Source organism: Triturus cristatus, chromosome 10 (genome assembly GCF_964204655.1).
Source record: "Triturus cristatus chromosome 10, aTriCri1.1, whole genome shotgun sequence".
Classification (NCBI taxonomy): domain Eukaryota; kingdom Metazoa; phylum Chordata; class Amphibia; order Caudata; family Salamandridae; genus Triturus; species Triturus cristatus.
The window spans coordinates 314,176,310-314,197,717 of record NC_140593.1 but is presented as its reverse complement, the minus strand read 5'-3'; the positions used below and the strand labels follow the sequence as shown (position 1 = coordinate 314,197,717).

Here is a 21,408-nt window from a genome sequence, read left to right as displayed (position 1 = left end):
AGCAAAACACAATTAGCTTGTGCATAATCCAGGGTTAGACGGCACATAATGTTTCTGATACTGAAAGACATGTCCTAGCCGCAACCACACATTTAGTCAGTGCAGATATATCATTGATAAATGACACTATATGGAGAGAGGGTTTGTTTTAAGCAAATTAAATCCCATATCTCAGTGTGAGGAAAATGCACATGTTCCCTCATAGTACCCAGTTGATGATCTAATGTAATTTCATGAGTATAAACTCAGTGCTGCTAACATGTTTTATTTTCTAAAAAAACTTTTTATTGTTTTGAGTTATACAGTCAACACAGTAAATTGCCATGTTGCAACCCCCAGCTTAACTTTTTGACACCCTTGGAATACTTACCAACAGCAAGGGAAATTGTCCTTTTAAGGATCATCTACTAGATTAATCCAATGCTGTGTATCTGGAATGAGCTAACATTAATAATTTCTCACCATGATCATGATGCAAATAGATCTGACCTGGGGTGTGTAAAGGTTGTTCTCAAGTTGATTAGATTGTAGGGTCTGATTTGAGAAAGATAACTTCTTCTAAATGGCATGTTCCTTTGGGCCATGCAGACAAAGGCAGTTGTGGATGGGAGTGCTTTATTAGGAAATATCAGCTATATAGGCTGCCTCCAATAGATGGCACATGTAAGATGGGATTGAACATCTAGTGTAGTTTCTACTGTAACAATACTTTTCTGAAGCCCACTAACTGTTTCAGGCTGGGACAGATGTTATCTATTCATCTGGATATGTCTACAAAAGTGATGTATCTAGCAGCCAGTGATGTTGTTCAAGGGGTTATCATGATAAGTATGACGTGATTGTGACTATAAATATTACATACTCAGAAAATTCAAACAGCCTGTTTAATGACCAGATAGACATTCTCAGGATACTTCATGGTACCTGTTATAAGTGGCTTTATACAAAGGATCTAATTTAAGTATTGCAGTGGCTGCAACCTGCAGTCGGGCAGCAGCTGCAGGAGAGGTGGGGAGGGGGAGTTCTCAGATGTAGCTGTTTGAAGGCAGCCCTAATTAGGCTCCTTTTGAGTAATTATCTTTCTCTAAATGCCCACTTCATATGCCATCTCAGGCACAGCACCAGTTTGGTGGAATTGTTTAGTATTTTTAAAGTCCATGGAAAGCTATTCGTTTAAGCAAGTGTGTTCTGGATCCTATCTTGTCAGGATACAATTCACAGTCTATCAAGAAACCTTCCAGGGTTCTTTTGGAAGAGGCGTGCTAAGGGTGTTCCTTCCAAATAACAATTCTGTATCATGTGTATCAGTGGGTTGTGACTTCAATTCCAGTTGAAAACCTTTGATAAGTTACATACTCCCAAGTTGGCTTGGTAACAAATTTGCAAAAGGGAATCGAAGGGGTCTCCCTTGGACACCTTACCCTTTGAGAATTGGGGTAAACGTTTTAGGCAGAGTAGGCTGACATTTGGAAAAAAATCTTTAAGGAAACGGGTTGCTTTTCAAAAAACGTTTTCTTCATTTTAATAGAAATCACGGGCATGGTGACCTACTGACCTTTTCAGTCCGCAAATTCCTGTGATTGTGGTCAATTGGAGTGAGTCGCAATTCCCAAATCAGATTGGATTGGCAACATTTGAGTGTGCAATATGTGACTGCTTTTTGCAAATCCAATCTTAGAAAATCCTGACCCTACATGTTTTACTTGAGCCATTATTAAGTATCCAAAGCTTCGCTAATCAATTTCTATGAAACACAACTTTGCACAGTCCAACAATTGTGTTTTATTGGATGCTGCCCACTAGATCCTCAATAATGGTCTTGGAGGTTGACTCATAACGGGCCCCAAGCTTCAGGCAAGATTTATATCATGGTTGGAAACGGAGCTGAATGCCTCTATTGTCAGTTTAGTAGCTTTGAGCCAGATGCATGAAACCACTGCAATTTGCAAAATAACAGGGTGGGTGACCCCAAAATGTTATTTGGTCTTGTACTAAAAGCCGTGTATGAGTCTGAAAATTCTGACTCGTAAAAAGGCTTTAGCTACCTTTTTTGCGTTGCAAATATGAGGGGCTTAAAAAGGGCGTCCCCTCAGATTTATGATTTGGAAAGGGATGGATCAGTGGCTAGGGACCACAGTTGCAGTTGCAAACCATTGATCACTTATGGACCCCGAAGTTGGGTGGTAATTGATTCAGAAATAGCAACTGTTCCAGTGGACAGTTTCCCATTTGGGAATCTTTTACTAGTAGCCTTTGGGGGGAGCAGACAGTCAGACAGTGGTCCAGGTAACCACAGCCTATGTCCAATATCTTCTAAAAGAGGAAACTTATGTTTTTACAGCAGCACCTGTCTCTCTAATGGACATGGGCTGCTTTTGCAAACTAGCATTGGCAAAGCCAATAGGTCGCCTTTTATAATGTGAGTGCTAAGCTATTGTCTTTGCCAATGTATGTATGTCGAGCATTATTAAAAGTAAAAGAAAACAAATCCAAATACTGAATAGATAGCAAACAATTATCTTAAGTTATCTTGAAGCTGAACATTGAATTCAACATTTTCAAACAGCATGGTTAATTTTTCTGTTTTCTCAATGAAGAGAATTTATAAACGCCTATTACAGTTGATCCAGGTTAAAAGTAACACAGAGGACTAGTTAGAGGCACTTTAAAGAACACAACAGCTAACTGAGTCAGAATTTAAAGGGAACACTTGTTATTTATTTTCTAAGGAACTAGGAACTGGAATAAATGTTTCATCCAGTTGGTGCCAGCAGCAGTCCAGGGAGCAGATTTATTGACCATTGGGGCAAAATAATTTTTTCCAGTCACTCTTCCGTCTCAAAGACAGGCTACATCGGTGCTGCACCATGCCCCCCAGCATCATAAATGCTGCCTTTGTGTGCCGTGGCCCCGGCTTTAATGCTTCATGTTGAACAAAGGCAATAAAAAATAGCAGCATTATAAAGTCTTCTCTTTAGTCAACCTAGCAAAAATATACCTGTTGCTGTGCAGTTATGGACGAACTAGAATGGATGGACACAGAGTGCAATGGGCAGGGATGTGAGGGGTAAACAGTACAAGAAGGGAGAGCAAGAAAAGACATGGACTCCCATGGAGTGCTCAAAGAAAAAGAAAAAAGTTGTTCCCTAAAATGAGTTGACAAAGGATGTAATCCATCCAGTGAAAAGGATGGTAATGAAGTTATGCTGCAGAAAAGGGACAGGCCGAGGGTGCAGAAGGAAAACCATCAAATACGAAGCAAGCAAGAGAGGTGGGGAAGAAGGCCAATAAATAATAAGCAGTGTGATGACCCAAAGCCCACTCTAATTACACAATAGATCTTCGACAACTAGCAAGATCTAAAAATGCTTCACATTTGGGAAAGCAAACACGGTATTGAGGTGTGCTGTCCCTTGCAGTCTACATCTCTGCATTCGCAGCCAATGATGGCACTTCCCTAGTTTCCGAATGGGAATAGTGCCTCTGTCCATTGTTTTAACATTATAAAGAACAGTACTGTCAGTCGTGTGAACAACAGGTTATCAACTTTCTTAACTGCTTTTGGTTTCCCTGTGCTCTGTCTCTTCACAGTTGCCTTAGCAAATAATAGGGTTGTAAAAGTGCAAAACACGAATTTTAAAGAGAATTAAGGTTTACAAACACCAAAAAACACACCTCCGTAGCACCACTAATGCATGAAAATATTTTGTGCTCTCAGAATTTTAGAAACTTAAATGTATTGTCCAGTACTCTATACCATTGATAAAGATGCTAACATAACGCTTTGCGCATAAGGAATTATAGAACGATGGTACAAGTTTGTAATTCAGATTTCTTTTGGATTACCATTTGAACAAATTACATTTTCGCAATCTAGCTTTCTTAACTTAATGACTATGATAAGCCTCTCAAGGATTTGGAACAGTTATTCAAAATTCTAAACATCTGTGCAGAAAAAGTTGTTGAACAGGAAGTGTTTGTGGAACCTATATTTGAAATTGTTAAATTATGTGGGTAAGTACATTTATTTATCTTGCATGGTGTGTTTGGTTGTTCTTAGTAAGATATCAAAATGTTATGAATGACGTAGCTGCAGACGAAGAGTATTTACCAATGGGATTTTACCCGCACGTCTGTTCAGACACAAAAAGAGAGAGCTTTATACCAGTAGAATTCAACACCAAAATAGCAATCATGCCTGAAACGCTATGTGTAGGCCCCTCTGCAAAGGAACCTAGTCATCCCAGATATGTGTTTGCCTTTTAGATCTGTAAACAAGGAACAATGTCTCAACGGGTGGTCATTTAGAGGGCAAATACATAAAAAAGACACAATCAATGGGGGAGAAACTGAAAAAAGGGGAGTCCACAAGAAATTGTTAGGAGAAAGTAGATTCTTATTGTAAGTAGTTATATCAGCACTACATTACAGTGTGTGCATAAGTAACCCAATGGTGAGTGTACACATATCATGCTTGTTACGGTGAACCGCGCAGTGACACAATATGGTGAAAACAGCATGGAACGGCGCTAAAAAATAATATAATACAGAAGAATTGGAGATCAACATGGTAAATATTTCCACTGAAAAGCATTGGAGAGATAATGAAGCAGCAAAAATAAAGGAATGACTTCATAACAATATTTACATAGTGATGTAAGAATCAATCTATCAAACAGGGGGCTGACAACAAACCCAACAAACAATACAGGAAGCATGGCGAGAATACGTTAATACACCTTCAAAGAGCTGGAATGAGAGACTCGATAAAATGTACAAACAGTACCCTCGCTATATCCACTACGTTCGTTCTCATTCTTCAACTATTGTCCAACCAGCAATTGTGGGATAAGTATTATGTTGAGCGGAGGGAAGACAGGCTTTTCTGTGCTTATAGTAATGTAGCAATGTTGTCACTGTGCTGCTGCTTTCTGAGATCATTGGCATAGCTCTGATTAGAAATGCCAAATTATGGTACGCTAAGCCAGCCGCAGATGCACTCAAACATTTAGTAATCACAACCACCTCCTCCATCCCTCCTTAGGCAACGTCTAACTGCTTATAATGGTCCTTCTCAAGAGTTATTAGGTTCTGAGGAGAAACCATGTCTCTCTGAACTTACTAACACCTTTAAGCACACCCTCAAAGCACTAAAATGATCAGTAAAATATTTCAGAACTTAAATGTCTTAAGAGAGGCACACTGGCCTACATATTATCCAAGCCGTAACTCAATTTTCAATTTCAATAAGCTTTATTTCGATTTAAAGTTAAATCATAAAAGCAATACATTTAAAAGAAAAACCTCCCAACCAGTCAATACAATACACTATCTTCAAGTTCATTACAAATAATTAATATACAACTCCTCTAGTTTTACGTAATCTCATTGCTGCCTTCAAAAAGTTTTTAAAACACAAAATAATGTGAAGTGATCAGTAGACATTTTTAAAAACAGTAATGCCACCCTTACATGTTTAAACTTAAGTTTCTTTAGCAGATCTTTAAGATACTGTCTCCTTGGCCCAGCATAAAAAGAGCATAAAAATATAAAGTGAAGGGTATCCTGCAGAGATCTACAATCGTAGCCGCAGGGCCCTTTATCGCTAAGTTTATCGGTAAAACCCTCTGGCACTGCTAATAAAAAATGGATAAGACCAAATCTAAAACGAGTCATTAAAAATCTTTCATGTGGGTTAAGTACAAAAGACAGATAGGGTTCTATACCAGTGGTTGTTTTGACCAAGGCGTGTTCTCTCACAGTCCGCTTTAAGAGTTCCACCTTTTCACGAGTGGTAACCAGAAAATTAGAATGCAAGATCTTTATACTTCCCTTGATGCTGGACCTAATTATCTCGGGTGCACTGTACAGTTCCTCACGTCCCAACTTCATAGAGGTGGTTTTGACGTATCGCAGCCACGGGATTCTGCTGCTATGATCCAGTTTCAAGCAGTCCAATAAAACAGATTTTGTTAGTCCGGAGTCTTCATTGAGCCAAATTTTAAGCCAGCAAAGAAGAGGTTTGACGGCCACCAAGTCAGAGAGATAGCTGACCCCCAACTCCTCCTGTATGCTGAAAGTAGGTGAACTAGGCGGAACTCTCAGCAAGCTTTTCAAATATTTATTTTCCACAGTTTGAAGTTTAGACGTTTCTATGAAGCCCCAAACTTTGCTACCATATAGAACCGCTGAACAACAGATGGAGTTATACAATTTTAAAATAAGACCGGGCGTCCAGTATCCCAGCCGTGTGGCATATCCCTTGATGGACCCTGTAATCCTGGACATATTAAGACATTTTTCGTCTATTAGATTTTTAAGATTCACCTTTACATCAAAGGTTATGCCTAAGTAAGTGAACATGGGTACATTTCCTAGTACATGTGTGCCAATTGTAAAGTTCTATTGTCTTCGTGGTTTCTCCCCTACCGTCATCACATATGATTTAGTGAGATTAGTAGACATGTCCAGGTTTGCCATAAAAGTTGTAAAACCGTCTATTAAAATTTGTAGTGCAGAGGGAGTGCGGGCCAGGAGAACAGCATCATCTGCGTATAATAGGACAGGAACTTTACGTGAGCCTATCCTAGGGACATCTGTCGCAATACTGCTAAGAGTGAAGTCCAACCCATTTATATATAACACAAATAAAAAAGGTGCAAGAATACAACCCTGGCGCACCCCACTCGAGCATTCAAAACTTATGGTTAGATTCCCCGCTGGCGAGTACCTAACTGCGGCTGAGGTGTCAGAGGGAAGAGTATGCAGTATGCCTATAAGTGATGGGTCAATCCCCATATCGCCAAGCAGTGCCCACAATTTGCTACGATTCACATGATCGAACGCAGCTGAGAGGTCCATAAAGGCCAGAAATAATGATCCCTTTTTGGCTATGGTGTATTTGGCACTAATTAAATATAGGTTGAGACATTGGCCCACTGTGGACTTTCCCTTCCGAAACCCATACTGGGTGTCGGTAATCACCCCCTTAAGTTCTGCCCAGTCCTCTAGTCTGTTTAAAATCACCCCACCCAAAACCTTCATGGTGGCGTCTATTAACGAAATAGGACGATAACAATGAAGACTGTCCCTATCCCCCTTCTTATATACCGGGACAATTATTGCTGAGGACCATGAGGCTGGCATTTTACTTGTGATAGCAGCATTTAAAACTCTAGTCAGAAGCGGGATCCACACTTCAAAATTGCTATGATAAAGATCTGGCGGGATACCGTCGTGACCCGGGGCCTTGTTACGGCTTAGGAAAAATAGTGACTGTGTGGGATCCGTAAAGACTACTGGGGCCAAAAAGGCCGCTTGATCTGTCGGGTGGTTATAAAGCCCTTTAAAATACACCTGCCAATCATCCGGTAAAATTACTGTTGAAATGTCTGGCTTATTTGGATCTGCAAAGCAGGGTCTATTTATCACCTGCCAGAAGCGTGTAGTATCGTGTAATTCTGCAGCCTCTGTTAAGTCTTCCCAGGCCGCGCGCTGAATTTGACTCTTGCGCTCCTTTAACACCCTATTATACTGTTTCCGACATTCAGCCACTTTTGCCTTTACACGCGGGGATTCTTTCATAACCATTTTAAGGTTCCTTAGAGCAAGTGAGCATGAGGCATCAAACGCATCTATTTTGCGGCGGGTTAGATTTCCTCGCAGGAACAGTAAGGTGGGCGCTAATCAAATTTGCAAGAGCCTCAAAAGAAGTAATTATTTCTAGCCCCCCCACAGCGGGATCTAAGCAATTCATAATGTGCTCCTGTCCATCTTTAAAAAGAGAAGAAGTAAATAATTCCGTATCTACTTGTGCCCATCTTAGTCGCCGCCCTTGACCCGTGGTTGCGAGGTAGGAGGCCTTAAGGTGACTAGTCAGCGATGTGGCACGGACGATAGTAGGGAGCAAAAAGACAAGAGGGTTATGATCACTGAATGGCCAAAAATAATGTGAAAGTTTAGGATTCTGCTTGCCAACAAAGGGGTGGCAAAAACAAAATGAAAGAGTTACAACCCCTCCCTTTAAAAGTTGGGGGGATTAGACTATCTCCAGTGACGGAGAGCGTTTCCATTATATTTACTAAGCCCAAAGAACTTGTAACAGTAGTAAGTTCTAGACCTGCCTGCGAGTGTTCCATATGTAGGCCCTTACGAACCGGACATGTCGACCAGTCTCCCCTGGTGATCATCAAATTTGGGCACAGATGGCAATTAAAGTCTCCCAACAAGATTAGTTCGGTTCGACCTGCATTCTTGTCCAGTATTGAGCTCAGCCTCGAGTTATGCTCAGAGAACGAGTTGCCTCCTTCAAAGTTAGATTGTGCGTTGTTAAAATTTAGTATAATCAGACACATGACGCGAGTGGTCATTATGATGCCCTGCGTCACTGCTGAGTCTCACAGCAAATCCCTCCATGTGCCTGACATCCCCAATTTTACAAAAACAATCAGACCTCCCTTGGCCCTCCCAGATGATGATTTTGCTGCTTGTCTATGGTAAGATTTGTAACCTTCCAAAAAAATGTCATGCCCAATTTCCCAAGTCTCTTGGAGACAAATTATGTCATACTTCCTAATCATTCTCAGCCAATGTGGGTCATGTAGTTTGCTGGTTAATCCCGCTATATTCCAGGAAATACAGTTAATACCCCTGTGTTCATATGTGTTCTCGCCTTCTCTAAGTGCCCGATGTTCAGTGGGGCTTGGTATAACTACATGCATGTTGTAAACAGAAAGTTTCAACCTGGCATTGTGGGATCGAACTCCAAAACCAGCATTTGTTCCTACTTCACTAGCTTCACTGACTGAACAATTGACCCCTATCTGGCTTGATGAGTCAGCCGAGGTTAAAGACTGGTGTAGGACCCAAGAACTCAGTCAGTCTACACCCTCTAATGACTCCAAGCTCTCCAGCGGGGCAAAACGATTACCATAATAGACCTGTCCATTCAGCCACCCACCACCCGTTCTCGGGGGGCCCGAGATGGAGTTAGGGCGGCCCGTCGGTCTATAGAAGTAAGCAAGAGGTAAAGGTCTTAATTGGGTAGTCATTGCACTGTTGAATAATACTCTGAACCATGCCTGCATGCCTTACGGTGACAATAACACAGTCTCCCGGAAGTCTTTTAGTACTCTTCCCGATCCATGCTACCCTCCTGGCCATTAGTATCGAAGCGTGGTCTTCGAGGTTAAAACCGGCATATCTACATAACCAGTGAAGAACCTTATTCATTAGCTGGTAAGTGTGTTCCCCTTGTGCCCCCGGAACCCCTGCCAAAACAATGGTATATGGGCTACATGCAGGGGGGAGATCAATTATAGCAGTAGCAGCATGCTCATGGTTTTTGCCCCCCACATCCTTCCCCTGCTTATTAGAGCCGTAACTCATCAAGAGTGCTTTGGATAGAGGGATCGCGCAAACAAGAGAAAAACAGGAAAAGGTACGCTATGCAAAATTCTCCACCAGCCTCATATATAAAAAAGAACTAGTTTCAATCTCATTGTTATCAATAAAATATCCGTACAATTTACACGCTCACCAGAAGAGCTGCGTTTCCCTCCTAAAAATTCCCAGATTCAATTTCATCACAAGGGCACGAGGATTCCACAATGCCAGAAGGTTTCAATTCTTAGACTCAATCTATGATCACCCAAGCTTCTTGTAAAATATCAACACCAGACTTTTCATACTAGCCTAGCCTATCACACTGATAATTGAACTTCCTGAACATACCACCTTAAGACCCTTACCTGGGAAGAATTCAGCTACACAGCTAAAGCTTTATTATATGTCGTACAGTTATCCGACATACACGTCTTCAAAAGGGGACCCCAGTGAACATTTTCTTTGACAGTTTTTACTATACCTCTATGTGAAGAAACACAATTTCACTTATGCATGTTCATCTTTGACAGTTCCGCTGTCAAAGGAAGAAAGCCTCTATGTAGTTATTTGGATTTTTTTTTAAATGTCATGTCATCTATCATTCCATTTGTATGTCTTGCTTGTAGGCAGCATTCCTGTGCTGTCACTTGGCGACTAGCTATCTATTGTGTCGGAAAAAAAAACTCCCATTACATACCAATTGTTGCCATCATTATCACTCTTCTTTGTTGCCTTAAAATTCAGCAGGACGTGCGAGGCGTCACTTACTGTGTCACTTCCTTTCTTTCTGAGGAGCATGAACCAAGTACAGATTGGTTTATCTTAATTAGTGTCCGTCTGCTACTCACGCTATGATTGAGGTTCTATTTCTTCTTTTTTCCCACATTTTAAATAGTGTGAACCCAACCCAACACTAAGGTATTGGAGCATTTTATATGAACACCAGTATCTGATAGAGACTTCTATCCCTAAATTCCTTACCTTAAGAATATTCCCCAGGTGTCAGACTGGATCCAGATATGTTTCTAAGCAGTCCCCTTTGTGCTCTGCATCTGCATCATAGGTGTGGTCTGCACTGGAATTGACGTGTGTTTTGCCTAGGTAGGTGTCACACCACCTCAATTCTCTAAGTTCCTACTTTTCCACGCCATCTGGTTTGAGGTCAGTCAGTCATTTTTTTACAGGTTTTTTCAACCCTCTTGTCCACATTTCGACCAGTGTGCCTTTTTTCAAATATTTTTGGGGCATCGTCTGCAAAACAAACTGTGGGATTTAAGCCTTGTGGTGCCTGTCACAGACAAATATCTGTGACAGGCCCCCACTTGGTTTGCCTTTGGTGCTTAGAGCTGTATCATGACTCCAGGGCCTGTACGGAGTGCAAGACCATGCATCCAGGAGTGAGCAATGAAGCTTCTGGATGCTCGACACAGCACTCCGCACCGCTCCAGATCACAAAGGAGGTCCCGGAACCACTCTCGGAGATGTTTGCACCAGCCATTGTTTGGATGCGGGACTTTGCCAGGTGAGTCCTGCAAAAAGAAGTCCAAGAAGTCGAAGGTGATGTCCAAGACTTCGTCTAGCACTGTAGGCACTGGAATGATTCAATAAGTGAAGCCCCCACTCCCACATTGTCCCCATAGAGCCTGAGACTGGGTCTGCTTTGTACCTCCCGGAGTTTTCTGGAGCGAACCCCCATCCAACTTAAAAAAAAATTATCAGATCATGCACCTCATTTTTGGGCACCCAGACCCCTTTGGAGTGCCTTTGAGGGCTATGGATCCAAGAGGGATCTGACTGGTTTTCCGCTGACTGGTTCTCCCTGGGCCATAGTTGGGCTCTTCGGAGCCGTTCATGGATCCTGTCCATCCCGGTTGCAAATCCACAACCTCTACTGAGGTTCATTCCAGTGGTGCTGTCACCTGTAACCCTAACACCCGTCAGCAGTACTAATCACTTTGGGCCGGATGCACAAAAGTAATCTGAGACAAAATCCTAACTTTACAACTTTCGGTATTCACAAAGGGCATTTAGGAGTAGTAAAGTTAGGAATCCTAACTTTACTACTCCTAAATGCCCTTTGTGAATACCGAAAGTCATAAAGTTAGGATTTTATCTCCGATTACTTTTGTGAATAGGCCCATTGTAATTACTGACTTCTATCCAGAACCGGATGGGTGTCGCATGACACTGGCCTGAACAGTCTGAATCGGAAACGAACCCTTATTTTACTAAAAAGCCCTGTGACTCCCCTAGAAGAGACCATAGCCGAAGATAACTAGTAGAAGGAACTGACTAAAGTCAGTGGTCTGGATCCCTCACCAGACATTGTCTTCCTCTCCCCTCCTTCTGTGGCTTTGGAAAAAAGGGCTTCCTTTGCAATAGTGGTGTGGGGGGGTGGCCGAGGTCCTGGACCTTACGCTACCCTTGGTGGAGGTCAAGACGAAGGTCTTGACAGTAGTGCTGCAGCCTCTTCAGTACATTATCCTACTCAGAACCCCTACTCCCATTTAATGAAGCCCTCACTGATGTCTTGCTGGGGCACGGGCTAAGCCCTGCGCAGGCAGTCATGTGCATAGGACCATCGCTCGCCGCCATCACCCCACATTCAGGGATCTAGTCTATTCACCCACCACCCCACCCTCAGAGAGCCTGGCAGTCCAAGCCTCTATGCTCAAAGTTAACCCTGGCACATTCCCTACCACCTTACCGGATAGGGAATCCAGGAGGCTTTACACCTCTGAAAAGAGAATTTTCTCTTTCACCAGCCTTGCACTGCGTTCTGGGAACACTGCATATTTATTGGGTCAATATTCCCATATGTTATGGGATTCAGGTGCGCAAGTGCTGCTTAAGCTCTCGGAGGAGGCCCAAACCATACTGTCCCAAGCAATCACTGATGGTAGAGACGCAGAAAGTTCACCATATGCTGTGAACTGGACATAACTGATTTACTAGGCAGAGCAAATGCATCGTCAGTGGCACTCAGACACCATGCCTGACAGAGATCGACTGGCTTTTCAGGGCTGTCCCAGCATCCCTTATGGCTTCAGCACTTGAGTGTTTAAAGGATAGCAGGACCACCGCCAGGTTGTTGGGGCTTATCATGGCCCCATGACAGCTGCATTCCAACTTTCGCTCCTTCCGTGGTTATAGTAGGCTACCAGTAACGTTATTTCACCTCTAGCCACCACTGCCACCAGGATCCACAGTCCTTTCATGGCCATGGGCGCGGCTCCAACAGACCTTGTGAGACCCAGGACCAGAGGTTACCCAGTCTCCCCCTCTCCCCCTCACCGGAAGCCACAGCCTCTAAGCTCCTTTAATATAAGACATCATGGGAAGCTGGTTTGTGGCGGGATCCATCATCTCCTGACCCAATGGCAAACAATGACATTGGACGAATGGGTCCTTTTACAGAAACCTTGCTGCCTTTGCCCTCATTCTCAGACAAATGAATGAAGGACTACCTTTCTCTCCTGCAACAGGAAGTACAGGCTCCTTTGGCCAAAGGTGCCACAAGAGGATGCCAGCATCAGATTTCAATTCAATTAAATTAATGACACTTGTAAAGCGTACAGCTGCCTCCCAAGAGGCATCCGGCGCGTGGTTGATATTCCTGCTACTATCTGGTGCCCAAAAAGGATAGAGAGCTTCATACTATTCTAGACCTACGCACTATCAACTACTTCCTGAAAAAATAACATTTCAAAACACAAGTTCTAGCTCACGTTCTGTCTTCCTTGGACCCTGTATATTGGATGGTAGAGCTTGATTTGTAGAATGCATGTTTCCACATAATCACCATGCCAGCCCACAGATGTTACCTGCCTTTTATGGTTGGTCAAGAGCATTTCCAGTTTACTTTGCTCCCTTTTGTACTTACCAGCATGCCTCGGGATTTCACAAAGGTGATGGCGGTAGTTGCAGCCCATCTGTGCAGGGGTTCCAGCCTTCCCCCACATCAACGACTGGCTGCTAAAGGTGAGCTCACCCCAGACAGTCGTCACCCACCTCCAGACTATATTGAACTGCCTGCATTCACTGGGGTCCTCTATCAATGTCCTGAAGTTTCACCTGACTCTCAGATGCTCCCTTTAATCGGAGCCATTTGGGACGCAGTACACTTTTGCACCTATCCACCAGAGCAGCAAGTTTAGAATATTCAGGCTGTGAAATGTATGTTTCAGCTTCTGACTTGAATTTCAGTGAGACTGACTCAGAGGCTGCGAGTCTCCTGGCCTCTCGCATCCATTGGCATATGCAGGCTCTGCAGTGGGACCTGAAGTTCCAGTGGACTCGGCATCAGGGAAATCTCTCCGTCCTGGGCAAGATATTGGAGAGAACTGCAATCGTCCTGCAGTGGTGGCTGTCGAACCAACTTTGGATCAGTGGTAGACCCCTCTCCCTTACCCACCCAGAACTTACAGTGGTCAAAGATGCATCACTTCTGGGTTGGGCAGCTACCTGGGAGAGGTGGAGATCAGAGGACTCTGGTCTCTGCTGAAGTCTCAGCTCCATATCAACATTTTGGAATTGAGAGTGATACGCTTGGCACTGAAAACATTCTCCCTATCGATCATGGATAGGCTGGTTCAGGGACAACACAACCGCCATGTGGTCCTGCAACAAACAGGCCGGAGTGGAGTCCTGAAACCTGTGCCACGAAGCTCTAGGACTCTGGACATGGCTGGAACTTCCATGGCCATGCAACTCTTAGTGGGATCCCTAAATGCCAGTGTAGACAAACTCAGCCAGCAATGCCTCATGGATCATGAATGGTGTCTTCACCTGGAGAAGGTCCAGGGCCTCTTCAACAATTGGACAGAACCTTGATTAGATCTCTTTGCCACTACAGAGAATGCGTAATGTCAGCAATTTCCATAGTGGCTTTCGCTCTGAGACACCTTTTGTCTCGAGTGGCACTCTGGAATCCTGTACGCCTTCCCTCCAATATCATTCCTGCCCCGAGTTCTCAAGAAGCTCAGGACTGACCGGCCCAAGTCATCTTAGTGGCTCTCGATTAGGCACGGAGAGTATGATGTCCCGAACTCTTGAACATGATTTTCGGCTCTCTAATTAGGGTGCCTCTTCAGGAGCGGTTTCTGTTGTAGCAATAGGACATGGTTCTGCATCCAAACCTGTGCACTCTCCAACTGCATGCGTGGAGATTGAGCGGTGATTGTTGACAGGATTCGATCCTCCTCCCGAAGTAGGTGATGTCGTCTTGGCAGCTAGACGTTCCTCAACAAACATTGTATATGCATGCCGATGGAACAAATCTGTGGCTTGATGTACTGTCAAATTGATTGATCCTCTGTCTGCACCCATGTCCAAATTCCTTTCATTTGCATTGTCCCTCGCATCGCTTGGCCTTGCTTTGGGCACAGGTAAAGAGTACCTTTCAGCCATCTCAGTATTCTTGTGGCTGCTGGCTCAACCCCACCAGTTCCTCAAAGGCCTTTAACATTTTTTTCCCCCTACTCTGTTTATTATACCCCAGTGGCACCTAAATTTAGTCCTCACTGTGTTCACATTTGAGCTCCTGCACAGCTGTGCTCCTCGACTTCTTACCATCAAAACAATCTTTCGTTTTGGCCATAACATTGGCCAGGAGGGTAAGCGAACTACAGATGCTCTAGGTTAACCCCTCCATCGTATACTCCCTGTGAGAGGCTGGCTTAGTATATGGTGCTCACTTATGTAAGTGTAGCACCATGCACTAATCCAGACAACCCTTATGGTAATTTTAGTGGTCTTAGACAACTTTAGAAAGCTCTCTAAGTGGTATCAGTGGAGAGCAGCCTTCAGGCTTAGTGCAGAAGGAGTGTAAAGCAGCTTGCTTTACCAGTACTTAATCTTATGGTATAGGTTAAGTGATAAAGAATCACACAGTGTAGTTATAAAAATAGGTATTTTATTACACTCAGTGACACAATGTATTATCTCCTACCCGAAGATATAAGCACAATACACACAATACTTAGGAAATAGTACACATAAGTAGCACAAATACACAATGGTCTCCAGGGGGAGACAAAACCATATACTAAAATAGTGGAATGCGAACCACGACTCAAAACAAGAGTGGACCCAGAAGTGGTAGAAGAGACGGGAACCCAAGGAACCACCCAAGATGAGTATCTAGGAACCCCACGGAGGTCGTGTGCAGAGTCTGAACACCACTGCGTGTTCAATGGGTAAGTCGCGGTTGCAGTTTTAAAGAAAAAGGACCCTTCCCAGTGGACCGTGGAGACACCCTGTGGAAGATGGAAGGTTGGAGAGTCACCCCACCTGTGGATACCCAAGGAACCAGGATACCTACACCAAGGAAGCTGGGTGCATAGGTGTCAAGTGATGTCGGAAACTGCCGTAGACCGCAATGGAGGGCTTCAGGAAAGGTGCTGCTAGAGAAGAAGATGAAGGCGTCTGGTGTAGCCCAAAGGTGGATTCAAGGTGAGGAAAACCTGCAAGCAGAGGGGACAGAGTCTATGCCACTCAGGAGTGACCAGGAGGCATGGAAGACGAATGCCCACCGATGTTGTGGATGCAGGAGAGGTTGACGGTGCCCTTCAAGTTGCAGCAGTGCGGACCAGGCAACGCTGTGGAAGACCAGGAGCTGTCCCGCGTCGGATGTCGACAGCCAGGAGGTCAGTGACCGGCAGAGGTACCAACAAGCCTTGGCAGCAACAAAGAACATAGTTGATGAAAAAGGTGCAGTGTCGGAACCAGCAAGGTCCAAGGGACTCACCACAAGCAGATAAGTCAGAGAAGGCCCTTAGCAAGGAGGGGAGCCTACTGTAGCCAAAGAAGACCCTCAAGAGGACCCACGGGCCGGAGGCACAGGAGTTGTAAGAGGACCTTGAGCAGCTCACAACTGAAAAAGGCCCAGGGTGTAGAGGATGCGATGCAGGCGAGGATCTTGACTGCAGGAGATGCTGGAGGTAGGAGCTTCTTGGAGCCAGAAGATCTCTGGAGGAGAGAGTCAACAAGCCTTGGCAACGTCAAGTTGACGCTGTGCAGAGGGGTTCTGTTCCAGCGGTTCTGCCGAGGGACACTGGCCTCGAACTCGGCGAGAAGACAGGCCTTGAGGGAGTTGCAGAACTATCACCTGTGTTGCTGAGATTTTGGAGTCCGTGGGAGACCCGGATCAGCAGACCGGTCAGCTTTGTTGCAGTGCCTGCAGATGAAGGGGAGTGACTCCTTCACTCCAATGCAGATTCCTTCAAGTGTCGTGGATGTCCACAGGTCTGGTGAAGAACCCATATGGAGCACGGACCCAGATGTTGCAGACCAGGAGCAGCAGGAATCTTCCCCGGTGCAGTCTCGGTTCCCAAGCAAAGTCCTGAGAGTCCAGACGTTCGAAGTTGAAGTGGTATGTGATCTGAATCTTGTCCCAAGACGAATCTAGGGACCCACACACACAGGTAAGCCCTTAATTACTCTTAGAAAAGGTTTGGGACGATTCAGGGGTCCCTCCTGGGGAGGGGCTGAACGGTGGGGAGGATACTCCTTTGTCCTTTGTCCAGTTTCGCACCAGAGCGGGAGCCAATTGCTGCCTGAACTGGTATGAACTGGAGTATGCAAGGAGGGCACCAAGCAGTCTCAGTGGCACAGGCAAGTGACCCCACCCTGCCCCAATACACTAAATCCTGTCTGTGAGGTGGTAACACCTCCCGGTGACAGAATATCTATTGTTCTGCCTTCCCCTGCTCGAGCTTGGCTCAGTATCGGGAGGGCAGAAACATGTCTCTGGTCGGCAGCAGCCGTAGCTTGCTGTCCGGTTCTGGAATACCAGTACAGAAGCACTGAGGGCCTCCCGGAGAAGCTTTACAGTGCATGGAATCATACCTCCCACATTATTTATGGTGTGGGGGTATGATTCCAACATGTTTGATACCAAACATGACAGGGTTCGTTACAGCCAGTTTAGAGATGGTCCTCGCGTAATGACGCATGGCCACTCTATATGTTATTATGGATGATGCACTTACAACCCAGGAGAATGGACGCCGAAGGTTGTAGGGGTGACCTACTCATGCAGGGGCACCCTTACACTTACAACAGAGCACCCTGCCTTTAGGATTGAAATGCCTTTCTTAGGGGTGACATAGATATAAGAAAACGTATATCTGTCGTAAGTGGTGCTAGCACCAGCTTACACAGGCTGCAATGACTGGCCTGGAGTCGCAATTTGAGGGGTCTCTCATGGGTGGCATAATACATGCTTTAGCCCATGGAAGGACCCTGGTGTACCTATTCCCTGGGTACTTTAGTACCATATACTAGGGACTTATGTGGGTACACCTGTAGCCAATCTGGAGTTTACCTAAGTACTAATCATGTCCAATTTAGGGAGGAAGCACAGAGACTGGCTTCCTTGTTAGCAGGATCCCAGTCAGACTTATCAGTAAAACATAATGACAAAAAGTAGGGGTGACCATGAAAGCTGATCCTACTTTCCTACACTACCTTTTTCCCAAACAAACTGGTCCATTGTACCTGTGCTTCTTTTCTGCCAAAAGTGGTAACACCCTTCAACGTCGGTCAGAATATCTTGCTGCCGACCTTTTTTGTTCCACCTCACTAATCCAAGAAAGAGGAGAGACTTCACCATCTGAATCCAAAAAAGCGATATTGTTCTACATTGATCGCATAAGAGATATCTGGGTGGACGATCAACTCTTTGTTGGACGTGCTGGAGCTAAATAAGGGAAAGCAGTGCAGAAACAAACCATCTTCATTTGGTTTGTACTATGCATAAGATCTGCTATGCATTGGCCAAAAAAAACCCTGAAGGCTTGCAGGCTCATTCTACCAAAGCCAAGGCTGCGACCACTGTATTAGCTTGTGGAGTCCACATTCTGGTTGTCTGTCTGGCAGCCAGGTGGCATTACTGCACACGTTTACCAAGCACTACTGCCCAGACACTCGGGTCCAGCTTAATCGTCATTTTGCCTGTTCGGTCCTCCTGGACTTTTTAGTTTAACCTGTTTGCAGACCCTCTTCTTTGGAGGTATTGCTTGAGTATCTATGCTAAGGTTAAGGAATCTTCTGCTAGAAGTCTCTGTCAGATGAACAAGTTACTTGCCTTCAGTTACGCCTTAACTGTAGAGACTCGATCAAGCCACATATTTTTTACAGAGTCTCCCATCCTCTCTGCTCTGCAAACTGTGGGTTCCTTCTAAATTGGTCCTTGAGGACTTCACTGCGACACACTGGTCACATTACGTCAGTATGGCTTTGTGCTTCTGGCGTGGAAAGTAGTCACGAAACTGAGGTCTGCACGCTGGCTTGGCACTATACAGGCACCCCACACGTCACTTCTGGCATCAACGATGCCAACATAGAACCAATCGGCGTCACCTACCGGAACACAAAAGGGACTGCTCAGAAAAAAATACGGATCCGGTCTGTCCGCTGGGGAATATTCTAAGGTAAGGAATCTGTGACTATATAGACTCTCTAGCAGTAAAGGAGTTACCAAAGTTAAGTAACTTGTTTCACAATACACAAGTTCACATTTGTTGTGTTGTTAAACAGTGATTTTGTGGCATATTGATATAGTGCAAACTCAACCCAAAGTTATTGGAGCACTTTACATGAGCACAAGTAACATTACACAAGTTTACATTCATTTTTTTTGTAGATGAGAGATGAAGTGACTAACCTAAAGTGACAGGATGTGTAGCTGGTAGGGAGACTTGAACCTGGTTCCCCAGTTCCAAAGTCGGCAGCTGTGGCCACAGTGTCACATCCTTCTTCCCCCTCCTATCCACTTTGTCTCCATTTTGCTTTTTTGGGATCAAGCATTGGCAAAGTCAATAGGTCTCGCTTATGCAAGAATCTATTGGTTGTGGAAATGTGTTTTAGCCATGTTGTTCAGCAGCCCACCTGCTGAGTAGTGTAAAAAACAAAGCGCTGTGACGCAGTGAGCCCTGGTCGTGTGAGAGTGCTTTTTTGTTGTTGTTACATTCCTTGATGTTTTACAGCATCCACACAGCTTTACAACATGGCTTAAAAACACTGAAAAGCCAAATAGTAAACATTTCTTGTGTGGCTTGGTTTGATCATTTCTCCAAGCTATACTCTCCTTGTCCTGAGAATGAGGGGGACCTTCCCTGTTTGGAAGCCCCGCAGCTCAAGGATTCAGCATTTTTCAATCCCTTCACTGAAGGGGAAGTGATTAATGGTATAAAATCCATTGACCCCCAGAAGGCAGCAGGCCCAGATGGTATTCCCGGTGATATACTTAGACTTGATCCAGTAAGATGGGGGAAGCTTCTCTCAACCTTAATTAACGCCATTGTGAATGGCGCTCCGGTTCCGGATTCCTGGAAGGGGGCCGAGGTTGTTCCGATTTTTAAGAAAGGCGGTAGGGACGACCCGGCTAACTACCGCCCTATTAGCCTGATAGACTCAACCCAGAAGGTTGTAGGGAAAGTGATCCTGGAAAGGATGCTATCCTGGATAAATGACAACAACATCCTCTCGGACTATCAGGCGGGCTTCAGAATCGGGACTGGTACTATTGAGCAAGTCTTCAGACTGCTCCTCATTTATTGGAAGGTTGTTTTTCTTGGGAAAGGTAGTCTCTACCTTGCCTTTATAGATCTTAAAACAGCCGTCGACCTAGTCCCTCGTCCCACCCTCTGGAATGTCCTTGCTACTTTGAAGATTCCACCTTATCTGTTGACTCTTCTATGTAAATTACATGAGGGGAACTTCGCACAGGTACGCTGGGGCTCCCAAGGCCAAAAAACGGAGAGAATTCCAGTGAAGAGGGGCGTCCGCCAGGGATGTGTTCTTGCCCCTACTCTCTTTTCACTTTATGTAAATGGCGTAGTGGAGCATTTGGCACAAGTTCCTTCTGATGCACCATCCCTGGCGGGCGAGCGTGTTCCAACTCTCCTCTTTGCTGATGACACCCTCTTACTATCAAAATCACCAATGGGTCTCCAAACTCTCCTGGACAGCTTTCAATCCTTCTGCACTAATAGAGGGCTTATAATTAACTCTGCTAAAACCAAATATCTAATTCTGAACCCACCAAAGAAGATAGGTCGGCCCCCTGTACTTAATTCAGCCAACCTGGAAAGGGTAAAAGAATTTGATTATTTGGGTATCCGCATCTCGGACACAATGCAGTGGTCGACACATATACACAAGATGCTTTTAAACCATAAGCGGATTACTGGTGCCCTCCTTAGAGAGCATCGAACATCTTCCTCCAGACCAATAGCACCCGCCCTCACAATATACAAAGCTAGAGGTGTAAGTTCAGCACTTTACGGAGCTGAATTATGGGGTATGAATAATATCGACCAGCTCGCTAAATCTGAGTCGACTTTCCTTAAGGAACTGATGGCACTTCCCCAGAGTACTCCTGTTACCCCCCTGCTGATGGACTTAGGGTGTCAAGCTCTGAAGGATATGGCAAGAGTCCGTCCCCTCCTTCTCTGGGCTCGGCTCTGGCGTACTCCGGAGTTAGAGAAGTATGCTGAGGGTCTGGCTGAAATCCTTTCCATGCCTTGCTGGCACAAGATCAAATGGTTAAAGGATGTTAAGTCCTTACTCTTTGAACTTGGCCTAAAAGATGCCTGGTTGAACAGAACATCCCCACCTAAATCTGAATTGAAATTAATCTACTGGAATTGGGTTACTGCAAAGAGGAACTCAAGCTCCCATGGTGCCAGATGCACCACTGAATTTTTAAGGCTCAAAGATGAAGTGCGCTATGAGCCTTATCTGGATATTATTCAGAAACCCTTTGACCGCGCTCTTTATTTTAAATTTAGGGTTGGTACTCTTCCAGTCCGCGAACTAACCGCGCGCTGGAAGCCTCCTCTACAAACACCACCTTACTGTCCCTTCTGCGAGACCAGGCCCGAATCAATTGCGCACATTTTATTTGCATGTCCGGAATACAAATACCCTAGGACATTTTGGCTTAAACCTTTGTGCAGAGACATGGGGATCAGAGATTTTAATCATGCTTTGCGTATCTTCAAATCTGATACCAGAACC

General features: G+C 44.7%; 1 protein-coding gene across 1 annotated transcript in view; it reads left to right on the top strand.

The window, feature by feature from the left end:
- The window catches only part of CFAP69 (cilia and flagella associated protein 69), a 630,939-nt gene that overhangs the window by 183,793 nt on the left and 425,738 nt on the right, over positions 1-21,408 (top strand). The window contains exon 4 of the mRNA XM_085631353.1: positions 3,905-4,014. Within this exon, the coding sequence (XP_085487479.1) occupies positions 3,905-4,014 (110 nt within the window). The remainder of the gene's footprint in view (positions 1-3,904; positions 4,015-21,408) is intronic.